The sequence below is a fragment of the Prosopis cineraria genome, unplaced genomic scaffold, assembly GCF_029017545.1.
Source record: "Prosopis cineraria cultivar Desert tree isolate PC_DT_omini unplaced genomic scaffold, ASM2901754v1 PC13, whole genome shotgun sequence".
Classification (NCBI taxonomy): Eukaryota; Viridiplantae; Streptophyta; class Magnoliopsida; order Fabales; family Fabaceae; genus Prosopis; species Prosopis cineraria.
Genome location: NW_026555344.1, coordinates 33,391,680 through 33,413,612, shown reverse-complemented (window position 1 = coordinate 33,413,612; position 21,933 = coordinate 33,391,680). Strand labels below are relative to the sequence as shown.

General features: G+C 30.4%; 1 protein-coding gene across 2 annotated transcripts; it reads left to right on the top strand.

The window, feature by feature from the left end:
- The first annotated feature begins 4,292 nt into the window (after positions 1 to 4,292).
- Positions 4,293 to 20,149, top strand: LOC129291833 (probable amidase At4g34880). 2 transcript variants are annotated; one of them, XM_054929378.1, is made up of 3 exons: positions 4,293 to 4,577; positions 5,469 to 5,657; positions 20,051 to 20,149. In XM_054929378.1, exons 1-3 carry the CDS (start codon positions 4,527 to 4,529, stop codon positions 20,105 to 20,107), a joined length of 297 nt encoding a protein of 98 aa, XP_054785353.1. In that variant the 5' UTR covers positions 4,293 to 4,526; the 3' UTR covers positions 20,108 to 20,149. The 2 variants fall into 2 exon arrangements, with proteins under 2 accessions (XP_054785353.1, XP_054785354.1); XM_054929379.1 differs by lacking the exons at positions 5,469 to 5,657; positions 20,051 to 20,149 and adding an exon at positions 4,646 to 4,666.
- The last annotated feature ends 1,784 nt before the right edge of the window (positions 20,150 to 21,933 follow it).

Genomic DNA, 21,933 nt, shown 5'->3' with positions numbered 1-21,933 from the left:
TAATATTTTATTCTATCAGATTAAATAATTATTTATTATAATTTTTTAAATAAATAATTTTAAATAATATATCATATTATTTAATAAATAAAATAAGAGAGGTCATGTGCTGGAAAATTACATTCTCAATACTCTCTTCTTGATTTAAAATTTTTTCTATCATATTAAAAAATTATTTCATTATGATTTAGTTATTACGTATTTATAACGAATATATAATAATTTTAAAAACTAATTGAAGAGAGGTGGCATTTCCAAGCTTGAAAATGCTGCCTCTTTTCCTTTTTCAACATTTTATTATAACATAAAATATTATTTTATTATAATTTATTTAATTAATATTTATTATTATCTAATAATTTAAAAGCAAAGAGGTGGTGTTTTTTTAGCTTGAAAATGCCACCTCTTTGCCCTGTTATTAATTTAATATTTTATTTTATCATATTAAATAATTATTTATTATAATTTCTAAAAAAATAATTTTAAATAGAATATCACATTATTTAATAAATAAAATAAGAGAGGTCAGGTTTGCTGTGCTTGAAAATATCATTCTCCATACTCTCTTACTAATTTAAAAATTTTTTTATTGTATTAAAAATTATTACATTATAATTTACTTATTAAGTATTTATAATTAATATATAAAATATTTGAAAAATAATTGAAGAGAGGTGGCGTTTCCAAACTTGAAAATGACACCTCTCTTCCTTTTTTACTATTTTATTGTAAGATAAAATATTATTTTATTATAATTTATTTAATTAATATTAGTCATTAATATGTATCATTATCTAATAATTAGAAAGGAGAGAGGTGGCATTTCTTTAGTCTTAAAATGCCACCTTTCTGTCCTGTTATTGATTTATTATTTTGTTGTATCAGATTAAATAATTACTTATTTTAATTTGTTAAATAAATAATTCTAGATAGTATATTATATTATTTAATAAATAAAATAAGAGAGGCCATGTTTGTTGCTCTGGAAAATGTCATTTTCTATACTCTTTTACTAATTTTAAATTTTTTTGTCATATTAAAAATTATTATATTATAATTTTTAATTATTAAGTTCTTATAACTAATATATAACAATATTTAAAAATAAATAAAGAGAGGTGGCATTTCAAACTTGAAAATGCCACCTTTCTTCATTTTTCAATATTTTATTGTATGATAAAATATTCTTTTATTATAATTTATTTAATTAATATTAATTATTAATATATATTATTATCTAATAATTTAAAAGTAGAGAATAGGCGTTACTTTAGCTTAGAAATGCTACCTCTTTGCCCTGTTATTAATTTATTATTTTATTCTATTAAAAAATTATTATTTATTATAATTTTTTAAATATATAATTTTAAATAGTATATCATATCATTTAATAAATAAAATAAAAGAGGCTATGTTAGCTATGCTTGAAAATGTCATTTTCAATACTCTCTTACTGATTTAAATTTTTTTTATCACATTAAATAATTATTTCATTATAATTTACTTATTAAGTATTTATAATTAATATATAATAATATTTAAAAAATAATTGAAGAGAGGTGGTGTTTCCAAACTTGAAAATGCCACCTCTCTTTCTTTTTCATTATTTTATTTTTAAAATATATAAGTATTAAATATTATTTGTTTAATTTTAAATATTAAAAATTTATTTAAATGAGAGAGGTGGTGTTTCCATGTGATGGAAATGCCACCTCTCTTTTCAAAATTATTTTTTATCAATAAATTTAATTTTTTTAAAAAATTAAAAGGGTGGCATTTCTTCATGAAAGAAATGTCACTGTTGTGAGTTTTAATTATTTTTAAAATTATGAATAGTTTTTAACTCTTGTTTGAATTTTAAAACCCTAATTTTTTTCATTTAAGTCATTCTATTCGTCCAGCTACTCGCTTTTCTCTCTTATAATCTACGAGTTATCTATTTTTAATTGTTGAATGTGCTCTCATCATCTTCTCTAGCTAAGATTTCTTGTATGTGTATACTAATAACAGGTTCCTTTTTTCATTTTTATTACCTCTTATCTACCTATCCATATATATATATATATACATGGATCTTTACAGTTTTGCGGTTGTTTATCTTCAGTTGACAATTTTTCTTTCCATTATTGAAGGATTTGTTCTTTTAATTTGTTACCAAGCATATTTGTTGGTGAAATAATTCTCTAGGTATAAATTTTTATTCAGATCTAAGGGATAGACAGTGAGATCTTAATCTTTGTGCTTTCAATGATAAATGATTTGGTTTTGTCAAGTTTTAAACTTTCAAGAAAGTAATGATGATAATTTTTATTAATCATTGAAGAAGAAACTCGTTAAACATTAGTCATAATTTTTTTAAATTTTATTTTTATTTATTTTTGTTGTAAATATTATTTTTTACAACTATATTACAAAAATTGCTGACAAATCTTATTATATTTCTTAACTAATATTTAATTCATGTTTTTTTTATCTTTAATTTTTTATGATCTTGCTAAATTTATTGTAGTTTTATATAATATGAAATTCATTTTTATTAATTATATGATTAAAGTTTATTATATAAATTAATTGAACATTTATTAAAAAAATTATGTATATATATGAATTGATAGATATAAAAGAATTATATATATATATATATATATATTAAAAAGTGGTATTTTTTTAATTTTTTTAAATAAAAGGAGATAGGTGACGTTTCTTATGTAGAAAACGCCACCTATCTCCTTTTATTTTTTAAAAAGTAAGTAGAGAGGTGGCGTTTCCTACAAGAAATGCCACCTCTCTTAAAAAACATCATCTCTCTTTTCTTTTATTTTTTAAAATAAGTAAAGAGGTGACATTTTTTTTTAAAACGCCACCGCTGTTGCTAGTTTTTTATGATGTTTTATTAATTAATAAAACGTCACCTAAGATCAACGATAACATTAAATTTTATAGTATTTTATAAGCACTATAAAATTAAAACTTTAAATGCCATTAAAGCTAGTATTTGAAAATCTCTATTCTACATAATATATTATAATATATGATACAAGAAGAGCTAGAATATTTAGGATAAAAGTATAGAATTCGAGCTTAACGTAGTGAACAAAAACTTCGTTCTCTGCCTCTCTTTTGAAAAATTCCTACAAAGCCCTCTTAGATCTTCGATCTCCATTCCTTAGACTCTCGGCCAGCTCTCTCTCTCTTCCTCCCCTTCTCGGTCTCTTCTTTCATAAATTCTCTCAATATTTTGGTTTAAACTCTCGGCCTCTCTCCTTTTTTTCCCAAAAACTTCTCAATCTCTTCTCCCAGGAATCCCTTCTTTTGGTCTCAGCCTCCAGCAAATCCATCACTCAAAGCCTCTTTTTTTTTTTTGGTTAATCTCCATAAAATCTTCCCTCTCCTCAATCTTTCAGTTTTTCTTCTCTTCAAACCCAGCCCCCTTGTTCGTGCGTTCTTCCCCCTTCATTGAAAATCCTCTCGCCCCCCTTTTTAGATGAAGAGTTCCCTCAATCTTTGAAATCTTACCAGATTCATTACTAGATTTAGCTTCAGAGGCTTGCGTGGGAGGTGGAAAACCGATTGCGTGCTTCACTCCTCTCTGGCTGCTGCATCCAGCGGCGTTCATCCTCTACATTTCTGCTCTGTTCCCTATCTGCTCCGTCTCGTGTGTGTGTTCTCTGCGTCTGCTCTGTCTCGTGTGTGTGTGTTCCCTGCGTCTGCTGAGGGAAAAGCCTTTTAGGCTGGGGATCAGTGTTTTATTCGGCTCCCCCTTTTTTGGCCTTTTAGTGTTTTTGTTAATTAATTTTAAAAATTAAATTAATAAATATTTTTTAATAAAAAATGGCAAGATTTAAGTAGAGAAATAAAAGTTAACTTTTAAAAATTGATTCTCAATATTTTTGAATAGTTAAGATAATTTCAGAGAGATTTTTTAAAATTTAAGTAAGATTTAAAAAAAAATTGTTAGATCATCATCATCATCATTATTTTTAAAATATAATCTTAAAAAATTAAATTTTATTTTTATATTTTTATATTTTTTAGTTATTTTTGAATGAACTAAAAAAAATAAGATCTTAATTAATAAAATATCATTTAGGTTAAAATAAAATTAAATCCTATTAATTTTTTTTAAAATATAATCCTAAAAAGAATTAAATTTTATTTTTATATTTATATATTTTTTAATTATTTATTATTAATTTTATTAAATTAAAAAAAATACTCAACAAAATAAATACAGTGTTCATAGCATGCTTGAGCTGAATCCCAATGCGCCAGCCCTAACCGATAGGGCCTATTGAGAACGACGTCGTTACCATCGTGCAGGATGATTATGACGGCGTTGAACGGAATCCCAATTCTGGTGAAAGATGCAATTGTGACGAAGGATAAGATGAACACAACGGCTGGTTCAAATGCGCTTCTGGGTTCAGTGGTGCCTAGAGATTCAGGGGTGGTTTCAAAGCTCAGGAAAGTTGGGGCTATCTTATTAGGGAAGGCTAGCTTGAGCGAGTGGTCCCATTTCAGAGGAAATGGTATTCCTAATGGCCAATGGCTGGAGTGCCATACGAGGACAAAGCAAGGTATTTGCTTTTCCTTTCTTTCTTTCTTTTTCTTTCCTCTTATTCTCTTTGTGTGTTTGGTTCTGCAGATTGCAATGGGTAGGATATTGATATTTTGGTGATACTGATTAGAATGCAGTTATAAAATAAATTAGTCATGGGTGATCGTTTGTGTCACTAAATTAGTGAGACAATATTTTCACAAAATTTAGTGACAAATTTTATTGATCAGTGACGAATTTGTCAATCATTAACTACTATTTTTTAATAGTGAGTTCTTGTTTGAATGGAGCTTCTAATATCTCAATATTTAAGTTTTTAATTTTGTAATGTCCTATCTTCTTTCTTTATTTTTTTTTTTCATTGATAAGAGATATTATAGTATCTTGTAATCATGAAAATGGGGTTTTTACGACTTTTTTTAAGATAACAAACCATGAATTTTTAAAAACTAAGTTATGAATATTAATTTAGATGGATCCAGATAAGAATCTCAATTACAAATTAAAAGTTACGTTTAAAATTTAAATATTTTATATGCAATTAAAACTTTTGAATATATAATTATTTGAATTGATATATAGTTCAAACTTATTTTTTTGAAAAATTTTTATCCAGAACTTAACTTCATTAATTTTTTTAAACTTAACTATCATTCTACTAAGATAATAATAATGCCTTTCCGTGATCACCCTTCTTTAAAGAGTGTGAGGGCTCTAGCTATTTTCTTAGATACTATGGGATGCATTAAATAAGGGTATTTTTGGTAATGCATCATAATGTTACCTCATGCAAAAAAAAAAAAAAACATATATTAATTAAGGATCAGAGGGAGCATTTCGCATGCTAGTATTATGCTGCAAAAAATTGCATGGTTACACTACAAATCTACAATCACAATGAATTTGGCAGCGAGGAGCTGTGCTGGTTGACAACTTGGAGATAGATAACGTTGAAATAATTGATGCTGAAATAATTGAAACAACTGCATTGTTGGCAGAATTCAAACTAGCCATGAACTCGTACCTCAAAGATTTGATTTCTTCTCCGGTGAGAACCTTAGCAGATATTATTGACTGCAACAACAAATACGCAAACTTGGCAAGCATAATTAGTGTGTGGAACTTTGCTTTTCATGCATATTTGGGATAGTAAAACTTTTATTCCTTTACGTTTGTTTCATTTATTGATTTGGTTCTTCAATTTGTTTATTTTTTTTTTCAATTTCAGTCCTTTAAGTTTCCCTCAATTATATATTAGTTGGTCCTTTAAATTTATTTCAATTGTTGATTTAGTGCTTATTATTTGAAGAAGAGGTAACGTATCGTTAAAATTTTCTTACACAAATAACAAAATATTGAGTTTGGCCACAAGCATATAAATTAATGAAAAGAAATATAATTATTTATGCAAGGAAAAAACAGACATATAAAAATCAACATACTTTACACATGATCATATTCCCTTCGTTTTTTATTATTGGAGAAATTATTATTTTTTACTTATATTTTTTTATAAGTAAAATTACCCATTTCAATAAGTATTTATTACATATTTTTTAAATCATTCTTCATAATTTATATTAATAAAAAGCAATTAATGTATGATTATGTTAATTAACAGAGAGCATTTTACTTCACTTTTTTATTTTCAGACATAATTATTATAGTTAATTAATTTTTTTAAACTGTATGATACAGTTTTTTTTTTCTTTTATATATAGAAATGGAAGGAGTATTATTTTGTGAGTCAATTTGTGTTTCAAAATCTCAAGGACTAATATGATAATGTAAGAAAACGTAAGGAATTAAATTGATAATTGTTACAAATTTGAGGGACTAAAAATGTCTTAATCCCTGCATCCATGTTTCTTCTTAATGTATATATACATGAGTCGAATCTAATCAAATTGCAGAAGGGAACTGATAAGCAAAACCAATGCTTGATGTTGGCAGCTGAAAAGACAAATGGAATAGGAAAGAGAGAGCAAAAAGCATTAATGTCAATCCTGGGATGGTTGTCCAAGAATGGATTTGAGAGAGTGATGAAAGTGAATGAACTAGATTATGCAATAGTCAGCCCTGGTTATAGGATTGATGGTGTGGTTGCCATTGGAGGGTATACTGGAATTAATGTGCCTGCAGGCAGCAATAATGAGGACAAGCCAATTGGAATTGGCTTTTCAGGTTTGAGAGGTTCAGAACCAACACTCATTGAAATTGTTTATTCATTTGAGCAAGCAACTAAGCCTAGGAGACCACCTACAGTTCATAAGCTAATAATAAAAAGCTTAAATAATTGATTAGAAGTCAATGGATTATTCAGATAAACAGACGACATATCCTGGTGATAATTGACTACTATTAATAAATCAGTTCATTTGAATATATTATAATGTCTTCATTTTTCTCATAACTATATGTTTATTACTCTTAATTTGTAGAAATATAAGAATAGCTTTACCCACCATAAATAAGATGAGAGATGAGGGGGACCATCAAGGTGCATGGTACTGTGAGATTACTTTTAGATTTGAGGCAAAAATGGAAGATTGAAAGTGATGAAATCATTTACATTCTTCAATTAATGAAAGATGGGAATGAAAGGTGAGAAGAGATGTGAGAGTAACAAAAACATTTGATGGTAAAAAGGTAACGTGCAGAAAACGAGAGGGTTGGTAGCTAAAATTTTAAAAAACTAGAATTTATAAGAAATTAAAAAGGAAAAATAATAAAAAAATTTCTCCTAAAAAAATGCAAATGACAGTAAAATCTCATGAAATATGATAATTCTTCTCAAGTTTTTTTAAAAACTTTTTGACATTAAACTAAAAAAAAGTTATGGATGAATGATTAAAAAATTTGCACAACGAAAATTGTCATTTACTATCTTATTTTAATTATTTTTAAAAGAAAAGTAATTATTATTTTGGATTTCATTGATTACAAAATTTGCTTAGGGAAGTTATAATTACTCATCCCCATTTTAATTATTACTAGAAGAAAAATAATTACTACTTAAATCAAAGTAATCCTTGATGTTTAGAGCACTTGGACTTTTGCGATTAAAAAAATTGCGGAAAAGAAATTATAATTATTTATCCTATTTTAGTTATTGTTGGAAAAAAAAAACAATCATTTCTTAAACCAAAATATTGACTGCAATTTACAACACTTAAACTTTAATAATTAAAAAATTTATAGTGCAAACTTGTCATTTGTTATCATGGTTTAGTCATTTTTAAAAGAAAAATAACCATTGCTTAAATCAAATTAATTACTACTATTTACAACATTTGAGAGTATTATAATATAATAATTTCACAGAAGACATTAATATCAAAAAAAAAATTTCAAATGACTTGAAAGGAACATATTTTATGAGATCCCAATGTGATTAGAAAAATTTTTCAATCACTTTCCCAATTTAAAATTGTAAAGAAATTATAATAAGATCTTTGCAACCTCAATTAACTTCATTTTTTGCCCATGGATCAACTCCTATATCCGTTTCTGAACACGCACGCGCACACACACACACACACACTCTCTCTCTCTCTCTCTCTCTCTAAGTCCATCGCATCGCTGCCCAACATCTGCGTTCATGTGAATTTTCAACTATAAACATTCACGAAGCAACCTCCCTCCCCCCCTCTGTGTGTGTGTGTGTGAGTCTATCGCATCGTTGCCCAACATCTGCATTCATGTGAATTTCCAACTATAAACATTCACGAAGCAACCTCCCTCCCTCTCTCTTTCTCTGAGTCTATCGCATAACGTAATGCTGCCCAACATCTGCATTCATGTGAATTTTCAACTATAAACATTCACGAAACAATAAATGAATAAATTGTCCTAAGGATGACATTAAATTTTAAAAGAAATAATTAATAGCAATTAAATTTATAATAATTTTTTAAAAAAATTAGTTATAAATATCAATTTAAATAATTATAAATTCAAAAATTCTAATTATCAATAATATATTTAAATTATAAATATGATTTTCAGCTTATACCTAAGATTTTTATTTTAACTACTTGAATTAATATTTATAATTTATTTTTAAAAATTTGTGTGGGGCATCAAACTGTCATTCACTTCTTTTGATATTTTAGTCTAATTCTCCCCAAAACTGTCAGTGTTATGAGGATTTCCTGAATCTGGCCACTTCCAGTGAAAGCCATCATCATGGGCTGAGGCAGCCCAAATAGGAGAGAGTGAACATGATCAGAATCAGATCCCCTTAGTATCATGTTTCTCTGCATCTCTCAAGGCAAAATTAATATTGTCCATTCAAATGATTAAAATTCCCGTAGTGACAAACTATTATAAATTTTTTAATGGTTAATATATAATTTAAATCTTGAACTATAAGTTTAAGAGTGATTTGAACTCTAAATTTTTAAAAAGATACATTCTAAATTCTAAACAATTAAAGTTTGGATAATTTTGCCCTTACCGTTATATTTGAACTAATGTCCATTGGTTTTTTTTAAAAAAATTGAGCCTAATGTGTAATTTTTCTTAAATATGGGTAGGAGAAAGAGAGGCAGTGAAATTTGGTGAATTTGCACATTGGATCCTAATTTAAAAAAAATAATGGAAGTTTGTTCAAATTTAATGGTGGGAGCAAAATTACTCTAATTTTAATTGTTTAGGGTTCAAAACGTACTTTTTAAAATTTAAGGTTTAAATTACCTTTGGACCTATAGTTTAAGATTTAAATTACATATTAACTTATTTTTTTAACTTAAAATGACGTTGTTTCAAGCTCAATAAGGGGAGAAAAGAATATAAAATCTAACCTAGTCAATTTGTCCAAAACTCTTAATTAGATTGGAACTCTTAATTGGATTGGCTAAAGTACTGGTTCACCATTTTTTTTTTTATTGTGGGTCACTAATGATAGGAGTCTAATTAAGACTTGGCCTTACCTACCCTATTTAAGAAAAAGACTATACCTAGGCTTACAATCAAGCTTGGCTTACAATCAAGCTTGGCTTGTTAGTCTATCATGCTTACCTGTTTATATTTTTATATAAATAAATATTATTCCTTCCCTCATATAAACATAAGTAAATCTATAAATAATATATTGTAATTTAATTAAATTAAATTTTATTAAAATATTAAAATAAATAAATGGGGGAATCGAACTATGGGCTTTAAAAAGACAAATTATTGTACTTTAAGCCTAAAAAATTTTTGATATTGCACCGCAGGCTCAAGGGCTCTTGTTGTAATTTTTCTTGAGACAAAACGTATGATTTTTCCTTTATAATTTGAAAACACAACATGTGCGACAATGTACAGCACAATGTCCACTATGCATAATACAATGTACATACATTCTTAACACAATGTACAACACAATATCCATTATGCACAACACAATATTCATATATTCTCAACTAAAAGTCCATGTGTAATAGCACAGAGCCAACCCTTCGGCCACGGAAAAGTTTTGAAGAGACATAATTTGGAATCACAAGGCAGAAAAAAATGTCATATACACAAATGTAAATACAATCAAATTATGCTGCTTACCATTAAGAAATAAAGGCAATCACCAACGTGTGATTTTTTTTTTCTCACTATTAGATGCAACCTTCTTGTATTGCTTGACCTCCCTCATTAACTCTTTAACAATAAATTTACTCCAATTATAGGACATTAGCTGTTTTTCTATAAGAGATGATCTTCATCAACCGTAAATTCACTTCTCCTCTCACAAGAGGACATAAAAGTGTACCCAATATGTACAAAACAAGCAACACCTCAAACAAATCATTTTCATTACCTCTAATGATCATGTTTTTTATGTTTGAAAATCTACACCCAACATACTTTCCTTTCAATTTATTGTACAACTTTCCTTCTATAACAACTTCTTTAACCACCTCCCCTCCTTCTTTAGGTAGGCCCATAAGCATGTGCATGTTATTGGCATAAGTGTGTGCTCAGTTGCTCTCAACAAACTTCCACATAGAGAATGACTTATTTGTGTCCACTTGATGTCAAGGAGCTTGCTAAAACTGATTACGTTGTCCCTCACCATGAGACTTTCACTTTGTTTGACATGTCCATCCACTTTGATAACTTGCTTAAGAGAGCAACGCGTAAGCAATCTCTCTTTTAATGCTTCATTAGATGAAGACATGTATGCTCTACAATGCCTTTCATCTTCAACCATTTTGTTGAACCATTTCCTCTATTCTTCAGAAATATTTTTAGACCTTTCTTGCTTCATCTACATCATTTTATAAACCCTTCACCTTGCCTTTATTTTTCAAGTCATGTGAATAACCATGAAATCCACTAAGCCTTAAACGATACTCATCCCTTCTCTTAACCATGATTGCTAATTTCCAAATGTATAAATTACAAATCCTAGATAATTGTATAAGATAGGGTCAAATATTACTTGACATTAAAGACAATTCACACAGAATGTAATTGTGCATGTTCTATATGTGTTCAATTTACATAGAATCAGTCACAATTAACATATAATTGTCTCATAGGCATATTAGTATGATCACACATTATTTTACATGGTGTCATATAATGGTTTACATGGAAGGTAGGGGCATGGGAAGATTATATTCATTTTACATGAAATTCAGTACACGTAACATGTAATTTTCACACACCCAACTCTGTTCATAGATTAATTTACATGAAATTTTTAAAGAGCATTGGGTTTAGGTAATTGGAAGTTCAAGGTCAATCTCAAATACAAATGGAGATAAGCTAAGTTTAAATGAGAACACACATTTCACTTAAGTTTATAGGGCATGAAGAAAAGAAGAAGAAACTCACAACAAGAGGAAACCAAAACTGTGCTTGCTTAGACAAAATGGAAGCTTTGACATACAAGACTCGTTGATCAAAACTCATCCAATTAGGGTACCATGAGAAGGGATGGGATTGTCTTTCTCAAAACTCATCGCTCACAACTCCCTTATTGCTCACAACTCCATCAAAAACTTCCCTCACCACCACACACTCTAGTCTTCTCTTGTTCAAATCAAGTGAAGAAATGAAGAAGAAAGGGTGGTTTTCATTTTCAAATTTCTTTGTTTGAGACAGGGGCATTTTGATCAAATAATAAAATTATAAAATGAATAAAATAATAACTTTTTTCCTTCAAGAATATTTGGTCCTTGGGACTAATTTTGCTTCTAACCTAGTCTTTTTGACCAACTTTCCCTTATATTTTTTGGTTATTTGTGTTTCTATTTTCCTAATAACTTGTTTGTGTCCCTTGTGTAATAAACGTGCAACATATTATTGATGCTAAATTTGGAATAATTTTTAAATTACTTGTCATGATTTAAAATTACTTTTATTTAAACTACACTATATAGAGGGAGATTTAGAAAACATAAGAGGGAATTTGAATTCAAAATATAAAGAGAAAGAGGGAGAGAGAAATTACATGCCAAGTAAGAAGTGAGCAGAGTTATTTTCATATTCTTTCAAAGAGTATATGGAAAAGGATATAATAAATAAAAGATAACTATCATTGACCTGGTATGATATATATGATAACCATCATAGGCAAGCTTTTCTTTCCTATTTTCTCTATTTCTTGATATTATAGCTCATTTTTATCATTTCTCATTTGAATATTTTACTTGTAAGATCTATTATTCTCTATTTGATCTCTCTAGATCAGGCTTGAGCTTCCATTTTCACTAATTTCACTTATAATAGCAATTCCTACAAACCATTTTCAACCTCAAAAGAATTCGATCTATAGTGTTCTTTCTAGTTTTCTTTCTATTCATTGTTTTTTTCATACATCTTGTTGAAGCAAAAGTGGAAAGAGCAAAAACAAAGCAGACAAAATGAAAAGTAATGCACAGAAATATTGTATTGTATAATTCCTTAATCTATATAGTGTTCTACTATATATAGATGATTACAACCAATGCATAAATGACATGTGTACAGTTGAGAAGTGTCTAGAATAAAACTAAGTTTTGTGCCTGCCACGTGACTTATTGGTGTTGATTTTTAAGGATGAGTTTTTCTCTTATTTGTATGTTTCAACATTCCCCAACGAGTCAAGATGTGGTGGAAGAATAGTGAGACTTGATATAAGAGCAGTAAAGCATGATGAAAGAAAAGGCTTGGTAAGGTATCTGTAAGTTGATCACGAGAGGAGACATGAAGGACATTTAATTGCTAAGTAGCAAGCCTCTCACAAACAAAATAATAGTCAAGGGCAATATGTTTAACACGAGAATGAAAGACATGATTGGCAACTAGATATGTAACTCTAAGATTATTACAGTAGAGGAAAGGAGCTTGGGGAAGAAAAATACCCAATTCATGAAGTAGACTTTGTAACCAAATCAATTCAATTATTATAGCAATAGTCTTGTATTTACTTTTAGTGCTTGATCACACAACTGTAGGTTGTTTCTTTGAACTCCAAGCAATGATATTAGGTCTAAAAAAGATTGCAAAGGCACTAGTTGAGAGATGATCATTGGTGTTACCTCCCCAGTTAGCATTAGAGAATGTTGAAAGAGAAATGGAAGAAGAGGGTCGAAGATAAAGAGCATAATGAGCAGTGCCTCACAGATAGCGTAGAATCCTCTTGACTGCAATCCAATGAGAATCTATAGGTTGATGCATAAATTGGTGAACTTGATTGACAATAAAGGTAATATCAGGTTGAGTGAAACTTAGATATTGTAGACTACTAACAATGCTTCTATAAAGAAGAGAATCAGTAAAGTTAAGGGTAGCAAAAGCAATTAAGTGAGAATTAGGAGCTATGGGTGTTGAGATAGGGCATGCATTTTCCATTTTTGATTTTTGAAGAATATCAAGAATGTATTTTTGCTGAGATAAAACCATACCAGAATCAGGAGGGAGAACTTTGACACTCAAGAAGTATTTTAAGGGACTATGATCTTTGACAGGGAAGGACTTGCTTAAGGTAGTGATAAGAAGGTGAATAAGATCAGTAGATAAGCTAGTTATAATAATGTTATCCACATACACTAGCACATACATAGTGCAATGAGGAATTTGGTAAATGAATAAAGAGGAGTTAGATTTAAGAGCATAGAAACCTAGTTCTATGAAATAAGACCCTAAATGAGAAAACCATGCATGTGAGGCCTATTTGAAACTATAAATAGCATGATTTAATTTTTAAACATGATTGGGAAAATCAAGATGAACAAAACCTAGGGGTTGAGTCATGTAAACATCTTCATTGAGGAATGTAAAATATCACTCTAATAAATAGCATTAACCAATAAAACTCATAATAATCAAAAGATTAACTCATAAAGGAGATTATCAAGTTTTTAATTCAAAATTAAAGGATCTCAAGTTTTCTAATAAAAAAGAACTTAAATCAATCATAATTTCATATATCAAAGTAAAAACATGACACAAAAGCATGGATACATTATAGGAGTGAAAGAAATTGAAAATGGTTGAAAAATAACTCATGCTTTGAACAGGGCAATGTACTGCGACTTGTGCACGTTACGCCATGGCGTGTTGCTCTTTGTGCCATGTGTTGTAGCTTAGGCACCATGCGCCGTGGTGTTTTGCATAAAAATATTAGTAAATTATGCTGTCATTTGACAACAGAATTAGGAAACTTTTGACGTGTCCTAATTCTCCGTCCGACATTTGAATGACCTGATCTAGGTGTCTACGAAAAGCTCTCTACATAAACTAGCTAAGGGTACAAGTTTTACTTTCAAAATAAGTTACACTAGGAAGTTGGACACTCAAACATATTTTAACCACTTTTCACAATTTTCACACAAAAAGGGTGGCTAAAATCCTCACCAAATGCCAAAAGCCTTTCCTAACACCTAAACCATGTCTATTGGACCTAAGACTATCAGTATAACACGTCGTATGCACTTAAACAATAGCATAACATAGATTCACTCCTCAACTCCTTTTTACTAAAAATAGAAGGGGATGAAAATTTTCAGTTTATTGCATAAAAAATCATTGTATCATATTTAAAACATCATTTCTACACTTGCACTAGTATTTTGGCCCTATAGACATATATATCTCAACATACACAAATACTCAAGGTTCAAAATACAAATTAAACATTTGCAACAATAAAATAGTGCAAGTGTGATGGCATGCAACCTAGAATTAGCATTTATATACTATTATATAAAATAAATCTAAACTAGAGGCATACAATAGAAATGTGTTAATTCCTGACCTCTTGAGCCTTCTCCTTCTTTGTACCAGAGCTAGAGTCTGAAAAGTGTTAAAGATGAGGGGTGAGTCTAGCTATTGAATAACCAAGGTAAAACTTACCCTATACAGTTATATATTAATTATAAGTCAAACATATACATATGAAACTCAATATTCAAAACATGCTTTAACACATACTAACATTTATCAATCCAATTAGTAAGTTTTCATCTCACACGTGCTAAGTACATAACCACAAGTCACTCATACATGTGATCATGACTGGCTACAACCTGCAACTTGCCACAACTTAAAAACATATGTGACACATCATATATTTACATAAGAAATGATCAACCAACCTTATACCCTCTTTATTTTCTCATATTGAAACTGTGGGCTATAACATTGAAGAGGGCTCCGTCCGTGTGACTGGACAATCTAAACTCACCAATTGTGAGGTGTGAATCGGCCAAAGATCACATGACTCACTCTCAGACCACAGTTTCTCCCATTCTTGAATCTTTGAGGTGTCTCATACCCTAAGCTATTCTCCTTGTTGAACTAGTGGAGAAAGCTAGATTCTAATCTCTTGATAAACAATAGGACAGTCCCTTGATAAACTATGGAACAAGGCTATAGCCCTATACATTGAAGAGAAACCTAAATACCATATGAATTTTTCTCTACTCCCAATCCTTAAGCGAACTCTCGTCCACTGATCATGCCATAAATGACACTTACTCTTTTTCACATTTTTCTTTGTTGTTTAACACATTCACACGTTAGGTTTATGATTATGCGCTACCCAAGTAAGCATCCAATAACATTTCACCACATTCTCCTCACTTATCACACTAATCCATTTCTTCATTAACACACATTTACCTTAACACAACATCACATTCCTCTTCCCAAAGACTTATGCATGTGCATAGTTCGAAGACCATCTTGATTTCACATTTTGCATTTCAAACCAAAAATAATATTATGCACATTCAAATATTCATACACTTATTGAAGCTAATACATGCTTTCACAGTAAAAATTAATCCATGCATGCAACATTCATGATTAAAAATCAATTTACCATCATTAATATATAATTACCCAAAATAGAGTTTCCCTGGTCACCTCAAACCTTTGAGAGGTCAAAGGTTTACTCCTCAATATAATAGCTTTCAAGCTTGAATTCCCAAACCAATTAAGTGTCCAAGAGCTAAATCTACAATCAATCAAGCTGACTTTCATTAATATTGCCAATCTCACACTTTTCAACTCTAATCTTCCATTTCTCGATTATCTAATGCCTCATTGCTTACTTTTGGGCCTACCCATTAGGTTTATTATCTATTTATAACATCATATGGCTTCACTGAATACCCACATTGCTATTAATACCTCAACAACCATAATAGTGATAGATTTAATATCTATTTTTGAATATTAATGGAGCTCATCATCCAACAACCATCAAAATCATTAATACTAAGTTTAAATACTCTAAACAACTCCCATTAACTCCATTTAAGTCAATGGATTTGGACCCATAACCTATATGGATTGAAATTACCATCCTTATCCAAACACTAATTCAAATCCTTGAGAAAAGGGAAGAGAAAGGAAAAAAAGGGTTTAAGAATCTTACCTTGGATGATTTGAAGCTTCAAACCTTCTTAGATCCTCCTCTAGATCGTGCTCTAGCAAAGCAAATATGAGCTCTTCCATTTCCCTTTCCTTTCCTTTCTAATTTTCACATAAGTTCCGACTTATTTCTACAGAATTTGCACTATGCACTATAGCACTTATCCTTATGCAATGTGACATGTGGTATAGAGAAGGCAACTCTCATTTTATAGCCCTATGCATTGCGGTGCACCATGGTGCACTGCAACTTGTGGCATAGAGGCTTTCTAACTAATATTTCTCCACTTTTTGGTCCCTAACTGACCCAATTTTATTTTGGACCTAAGTTATACCTGAAATTCTAACTAAAAACACTTATTATTCTCCTTTGACCACACACCACATCAACTTACTTAATTAACTTACTTAATTAATCTTAGTAAATTAAGGAATTAAAAACTAGGATGTTAAAAGGAATACATATAAGAAGACATTTTCGACACCTATTTTTCTTAAATAATAGCCATAAGATATAGTAAGGGAGAGAATGATACATACAATCATGGGCTTTACCACAAGAGAGAAAGTGTAAGCAAAATTGATTCTTGATTTTTGGTTGAACCCATTAGCAATAAGACACACTTTGTGCTTGTCTAATAAACCATCAGCGTGCAATTTGGTTCAAAAAATCCACTTACAAATAACAAGTTTCATAGAAGGTGAATATAGAACAAGAGTCTAAGTATTAGTAAAAAGCAAGGCTTGAAATTCTAAATAGAAGGCTTATTGCCATTCTGGGATTTTGAGGGAAAAAGAAATTGAAGTAAGGATAGAGGGTGAAGGTCTTGAGGTTTGGTGAGAGTGTGGTGGGTAAGTAAAATCAGAATAGTGTGAGGTAGGTTTAAAGATATTAGACTTGGATCTCAGCACCATAGGATGCGATGGGATAGGCATGGTTAGAGGAGAAGGAACAGGTGAATCAAATAGATTAGGAGAAGAAGATGGAGGCAAGCAAGTGTTGTCAAAGCATAAGGGCGATAAAGAAGGTGTAGGATAGGAGTGAGTAGATGGTGGGGGCTAGGGTTATGTAAAGTTGTTAGGCCTAAAGGTGGAGGCTTAAGAGAAATGAAAGGTAGGCTAATGTATGAGATGATATTGACATGTAGTAATGGGCTAGGTTGATAAAAGGGAAATTGGGCTTCATCAAATAATACATCTCTTGGAATGTAAATTCAGCTTGTTTGAAGATAAAGATTGAGGTACCCTAAATGATTAGGAGCATAGCCTAAGAACACACATGTGAAGGATCTTGGAGCAAGTTTGTGAGAAGCATATGGTCTCTAATTAGGCCAGCAAGCAAAACCAAATACTTTCAAGAAATCATAATTGGGTGATGTATGAACTAAAATTTCAAATGGACTTTGACCTTTTACAGTAGAAGTAGGAAGATGATTGAGCAAAAAAAAATAGCTATAGTAAAGGCGTATGACCAATACTTTTAGGGAACAAAGGTGTGGTGCATTAAAGCAAGGCCTATTTCTATAATTGTGTGATGGCGACGTTCAATGGTGACATTCTGAGTGTGCGTATGTGGGCATGTAATACAATAAAAAATTTAAAGTCTTGTAAGTCTTAATGGAGGGATCGAAACTCTCCTCGCTAATCAAATTGAAAGGAATGGATGCTAGAGTTTAAATAAGTGGTAATTATGTGACGAAACTAGTGAAAGATAGAATGAACATGATCTTTAGTATGAATAGGATAAAGCCACATAAATCTGGACAATTAGGGAAGGTCCTCAAACATCACAAAATACTAATTCAAAAGGAAAATTAGAATGATGAGGTGATAGTAGAGAGGGTAAATGATGAATCTTGGATGATCAACATGCAAAACATTGATGAAGGATTTGTTTGTTGGTGATTGGTAGTGAATGGTTATTTAAGACTTGATGAATTATGAGAAAGGCTAGATGACCGAGACGGTGATGCTACTAAAAAAGAGAAGTACGGGCATTATAGTAAGCTTGAGGACACGTGGAGAAAATGAAAGAATATATCCTATTGTGAATGGAACCTTAAAGAAGATTTTTCCTTGTAAGCTCATCCTTTACACAAAAAAGGAAGAGTGAAATTCAAAGAAAGTATTATTATCTTCATAAAATTTATTAACACATGTGAGGTTTTTGGTAATAGAAGGAGTATGTAAAAGATTAGAGAGAAGATAGTTGCCAGAAGGAGTAGGAAGTAGTGCTACGCCTTGATGTTAAATGGGCATGGGTGAGCCATCACTGACACAAAAGAGTCAGTTTAATGATGTGGTTCTAAGTTGAGATTGAGCTTGGAGAGATCATTGGTCATATGATTGGTAGCACTAATGTCAGGATACCAAAGAGAGTCATTAATATAGGAGTATTAAGAGTAATGAGTGGCTATAGATGGAGGAGGTGCTTGAACTAGATAATTATACCACTGAAAGAAAACAAGTGCACTATGTCCATACTTTTGGCATATTTAGCAAGGTGGGTTAGATTTGGGTTGAAAGACAAAGTAGGGAGTTCGACATCCTCTGTATGAATGTTCCCCTCAGCCATGAAAGTTACCTCGAGAGCCTTTGCCATAAGGATTTTAGAATGAACGACCTCCTCGACCTACACAGAAGACTGGATTAGAAGAAGAAGAGGACTTAGGGGGACTTTTGGGCAACATTGGCAGATATTTCAAGAGGAAGTTGGATGGAGTTCTCCTTGGACCCACATGCTTCATAGATAAAAAGGAGACTCAAAATTTCTTTGATGGTGAGAAAATGATGTTGAGCAGTGAGGGAGGTAACAATATTGTTGTAATCAAACCCTAATCTAGTAAGGAAGTAAGTGATAAAATCATCATTAGCAATAGGCTTGACAGCAGCAGTAAGGGAGTCTGTGAGAATGGTGGCTCGTTAATGATAGTCAGAGATGGTTTGTCCTCCTTTCATAATAGTAGTAATTTGTTGATGAAGATGAACTAACTTAGCTTGGGTTTGTTATAAGAATAAGGTTTTTAAGGCTCTCCACATGGCTCAAGAGGTTTTATGATGGAGAATTTGAGGGATAAGTTTTTCAGAGAGGGAGGCGATAAGTACAAAGAGGATAAGTTGGTCTTGCTGAAACTAAAGGAGATAGTCTCGATTAGGGAGGCCAATGGGTGTTTTTGGTAGAGGAGAAGAGATGGAGCCATCGATATATCCAAAGAGTTATTGGCCGTACGAGTAAGGCATAAGTTGAGCTCATCATATAAGATAGTTTTCTTCAATGAATCAAACAATAACAAAGTGATGAAACTATGACGGTGGTCAGATAGTAAGGTGATGGTGGTGGTGGCAGAAGAGTAGGGTGGTGTTTTTGGAGTAGTCATACTGAGAGTAGCTCAAAGGATTTGATGCCATGTTGAAGCAAAAGTGGAGAGAGTAAAAACAAAGCAAACAAAATGTAAAGTAATACACATAAACATTATATTGTATAATTCCTAAATATGTAAAATGTTTTGCTATATATATAGATGATTATAACCAATGCATAAATGACATGTGCACAGTTGAGAAGTATCTAGAATAAAATTAAGTTTTATGTCTATCATGATTCATTTGTGTCCTTTCTCATTTAAATATTTTACCTGCAAGATCCATTATTCTGTTTCTGATCTCTCCAAATCAAGCTTGAGCTTCCATTCTCACTAGTTTCTCCAGCAATAGTCGCCTCTCCAGTCTATATATTTGCCATTTCCTATTTAATTCTTGGGTACTGTGTCCACACTGAATCAAGAAGTCAACCTTGCAGAACAACCTATCATTTTCCACCTCGAAAGAATTATAGGTATTCTTGCTACTTCTATTTTTCTTTATTTTTCTTTTTTTTTTTGCCTTTTTGGTCATATCTCTGACATCTTTTGCTCTTTTTGTTCTATCGTTTGGCATGGTACGCGACAAATGGGCATGGCCATGTTTGTGTAGATCCTATAACAAACTTCATAAGTCCTTTAATTTTAGAAAAAAAATGATAATAAATTTTTTAAAATTATATAAATAATAATTTGATCTTTCAAAATATCATTATAACTTTATCAATAAATTTTTTTAAAAAAATACCATTGTATCCTTGTTGAAAGAATAAAATCTAGTCACAACTTTTATTTAAAAAATTATAATTTTTATTATGTAAAACGCAAGAGTTAAATAAAAAATTATAACTTGTCAAGTGTAATTTTTATTATTAAAAAATAAGTCCCAATTACAACTTCTGTTATATGAATCGTAAGAGTTGAATAAAAAATCATAATTTGTCAAGTGTAATTTTTATTATTAAAAAATAAGTTTTCAAAATAACAAATTCTATTCACAACTTTTATTTGAATAATTATAACTTTTTTCAAAGAATTGCAAGAATTGAATAAAAAATTATAATTTGTTAATAAAAGTAAAATGGTCTTTTTTCTAAGGTCTTTAGAGAATTCATTGATATTATGGAATTTCGAGAAACTAAATTATCATTTAATAATGGAAAAATTAATCCCCCAGTCCTTATAGTTTTATTGAGTTTTTAACTAGGTCCTTATAGTTTTTTTTTCTTTTTTTCGAGTCCCTCAAGTTTACTCTGTTACATCAGTTGGTCCTTTTTGTTTAAAACTGTTAATAAATGTTAACGGTGTTAAAAATTTTATTAAGTAACAATTATGTGGAAATATAATGGGGATTTTGTTTTCATCAAATCTGACTGAGCACCAAAAATTAAAAAAAACATTGGAAATAGGAAACTTGTTCAGTTCATGTATACTAAAGACGTAAAGAAGCGTAACCAAGAAGCTTCACATTTAGGGTTGCCATTGTCTCTTATGTTCCATTAATATCGATGCAGGAAAGGAGGCAAAATCATCATCATTGAGCTCCATAAGGTTAGTCAACTGTCTTCTCTGTTTCATCATCCTTTCTCCCTCTAGGTAAGTCGAGTTTATGCTTGTGAGTTCCATCTAGTGAAACAAAGAAGTGAAGAAGAGAAGGTCAGAGAGAAAACGTTGCTCTGAATCTTTTTTTTTCTATCACTGAATGAAGATGGGACTAAGTTGATGTTTTAATGGAGATAGGATCAGGCGAGAGTTTTTTTCCAACAAGAAAATCACAATACGAAACGAAGCTACAGCATAGGAGTAGATGAATGACGTGCTGGGATTCTGCAAGATGTAAATTTTTTATAGATATAATTTACAGATATAAATTGCAAGATGGAATTTTCTATAAATATAAAAGTTATGGGCCTTTAGTCAAAGATGTGCTAGGATTTCTTTTAGTTAGTAACCCCTGAAATTGAATTTTTTATGTTAGGAAGTTTTTTCTATCATTTATATAGCTTCCCTGGTTAAATCTAAATGTAGGATAATGGAGGCTTTGAGTACAAATAATATCAAAAAAGAATATTAAACTAAGTGCTGTCATGATTTTTTAGTGTAAGGTAATGTAATTGGCATCTTCACGTGTCCTTTGAAAATCAATATATTATCTACATATATGTT

Bases quoted from the DNA above. Each gene is read 5' to 3' on its own strand.
- LOC129291833 (XM_054929378.1), top strand. From the start codon at position 4,527: ATGGTATTCCTAATGGCCAATGGCTGGAGTGCCATACGAGGACAAAGC. The intron at 4,578-5,468 runs GTATTTGCTTTT...TGAATTTGGCAG, and splicing joins CCATACGAGGACAAAGCAAG to CGAGGAGCTGTGCTGGTTGA. The intron at 5,658-20,050 runs GCAAGCATAATT...TTTACCTGCAAG, and splicing joins ACAACAAATACGCAAACTTG to ATCCATTATTCTGTTTCTGA.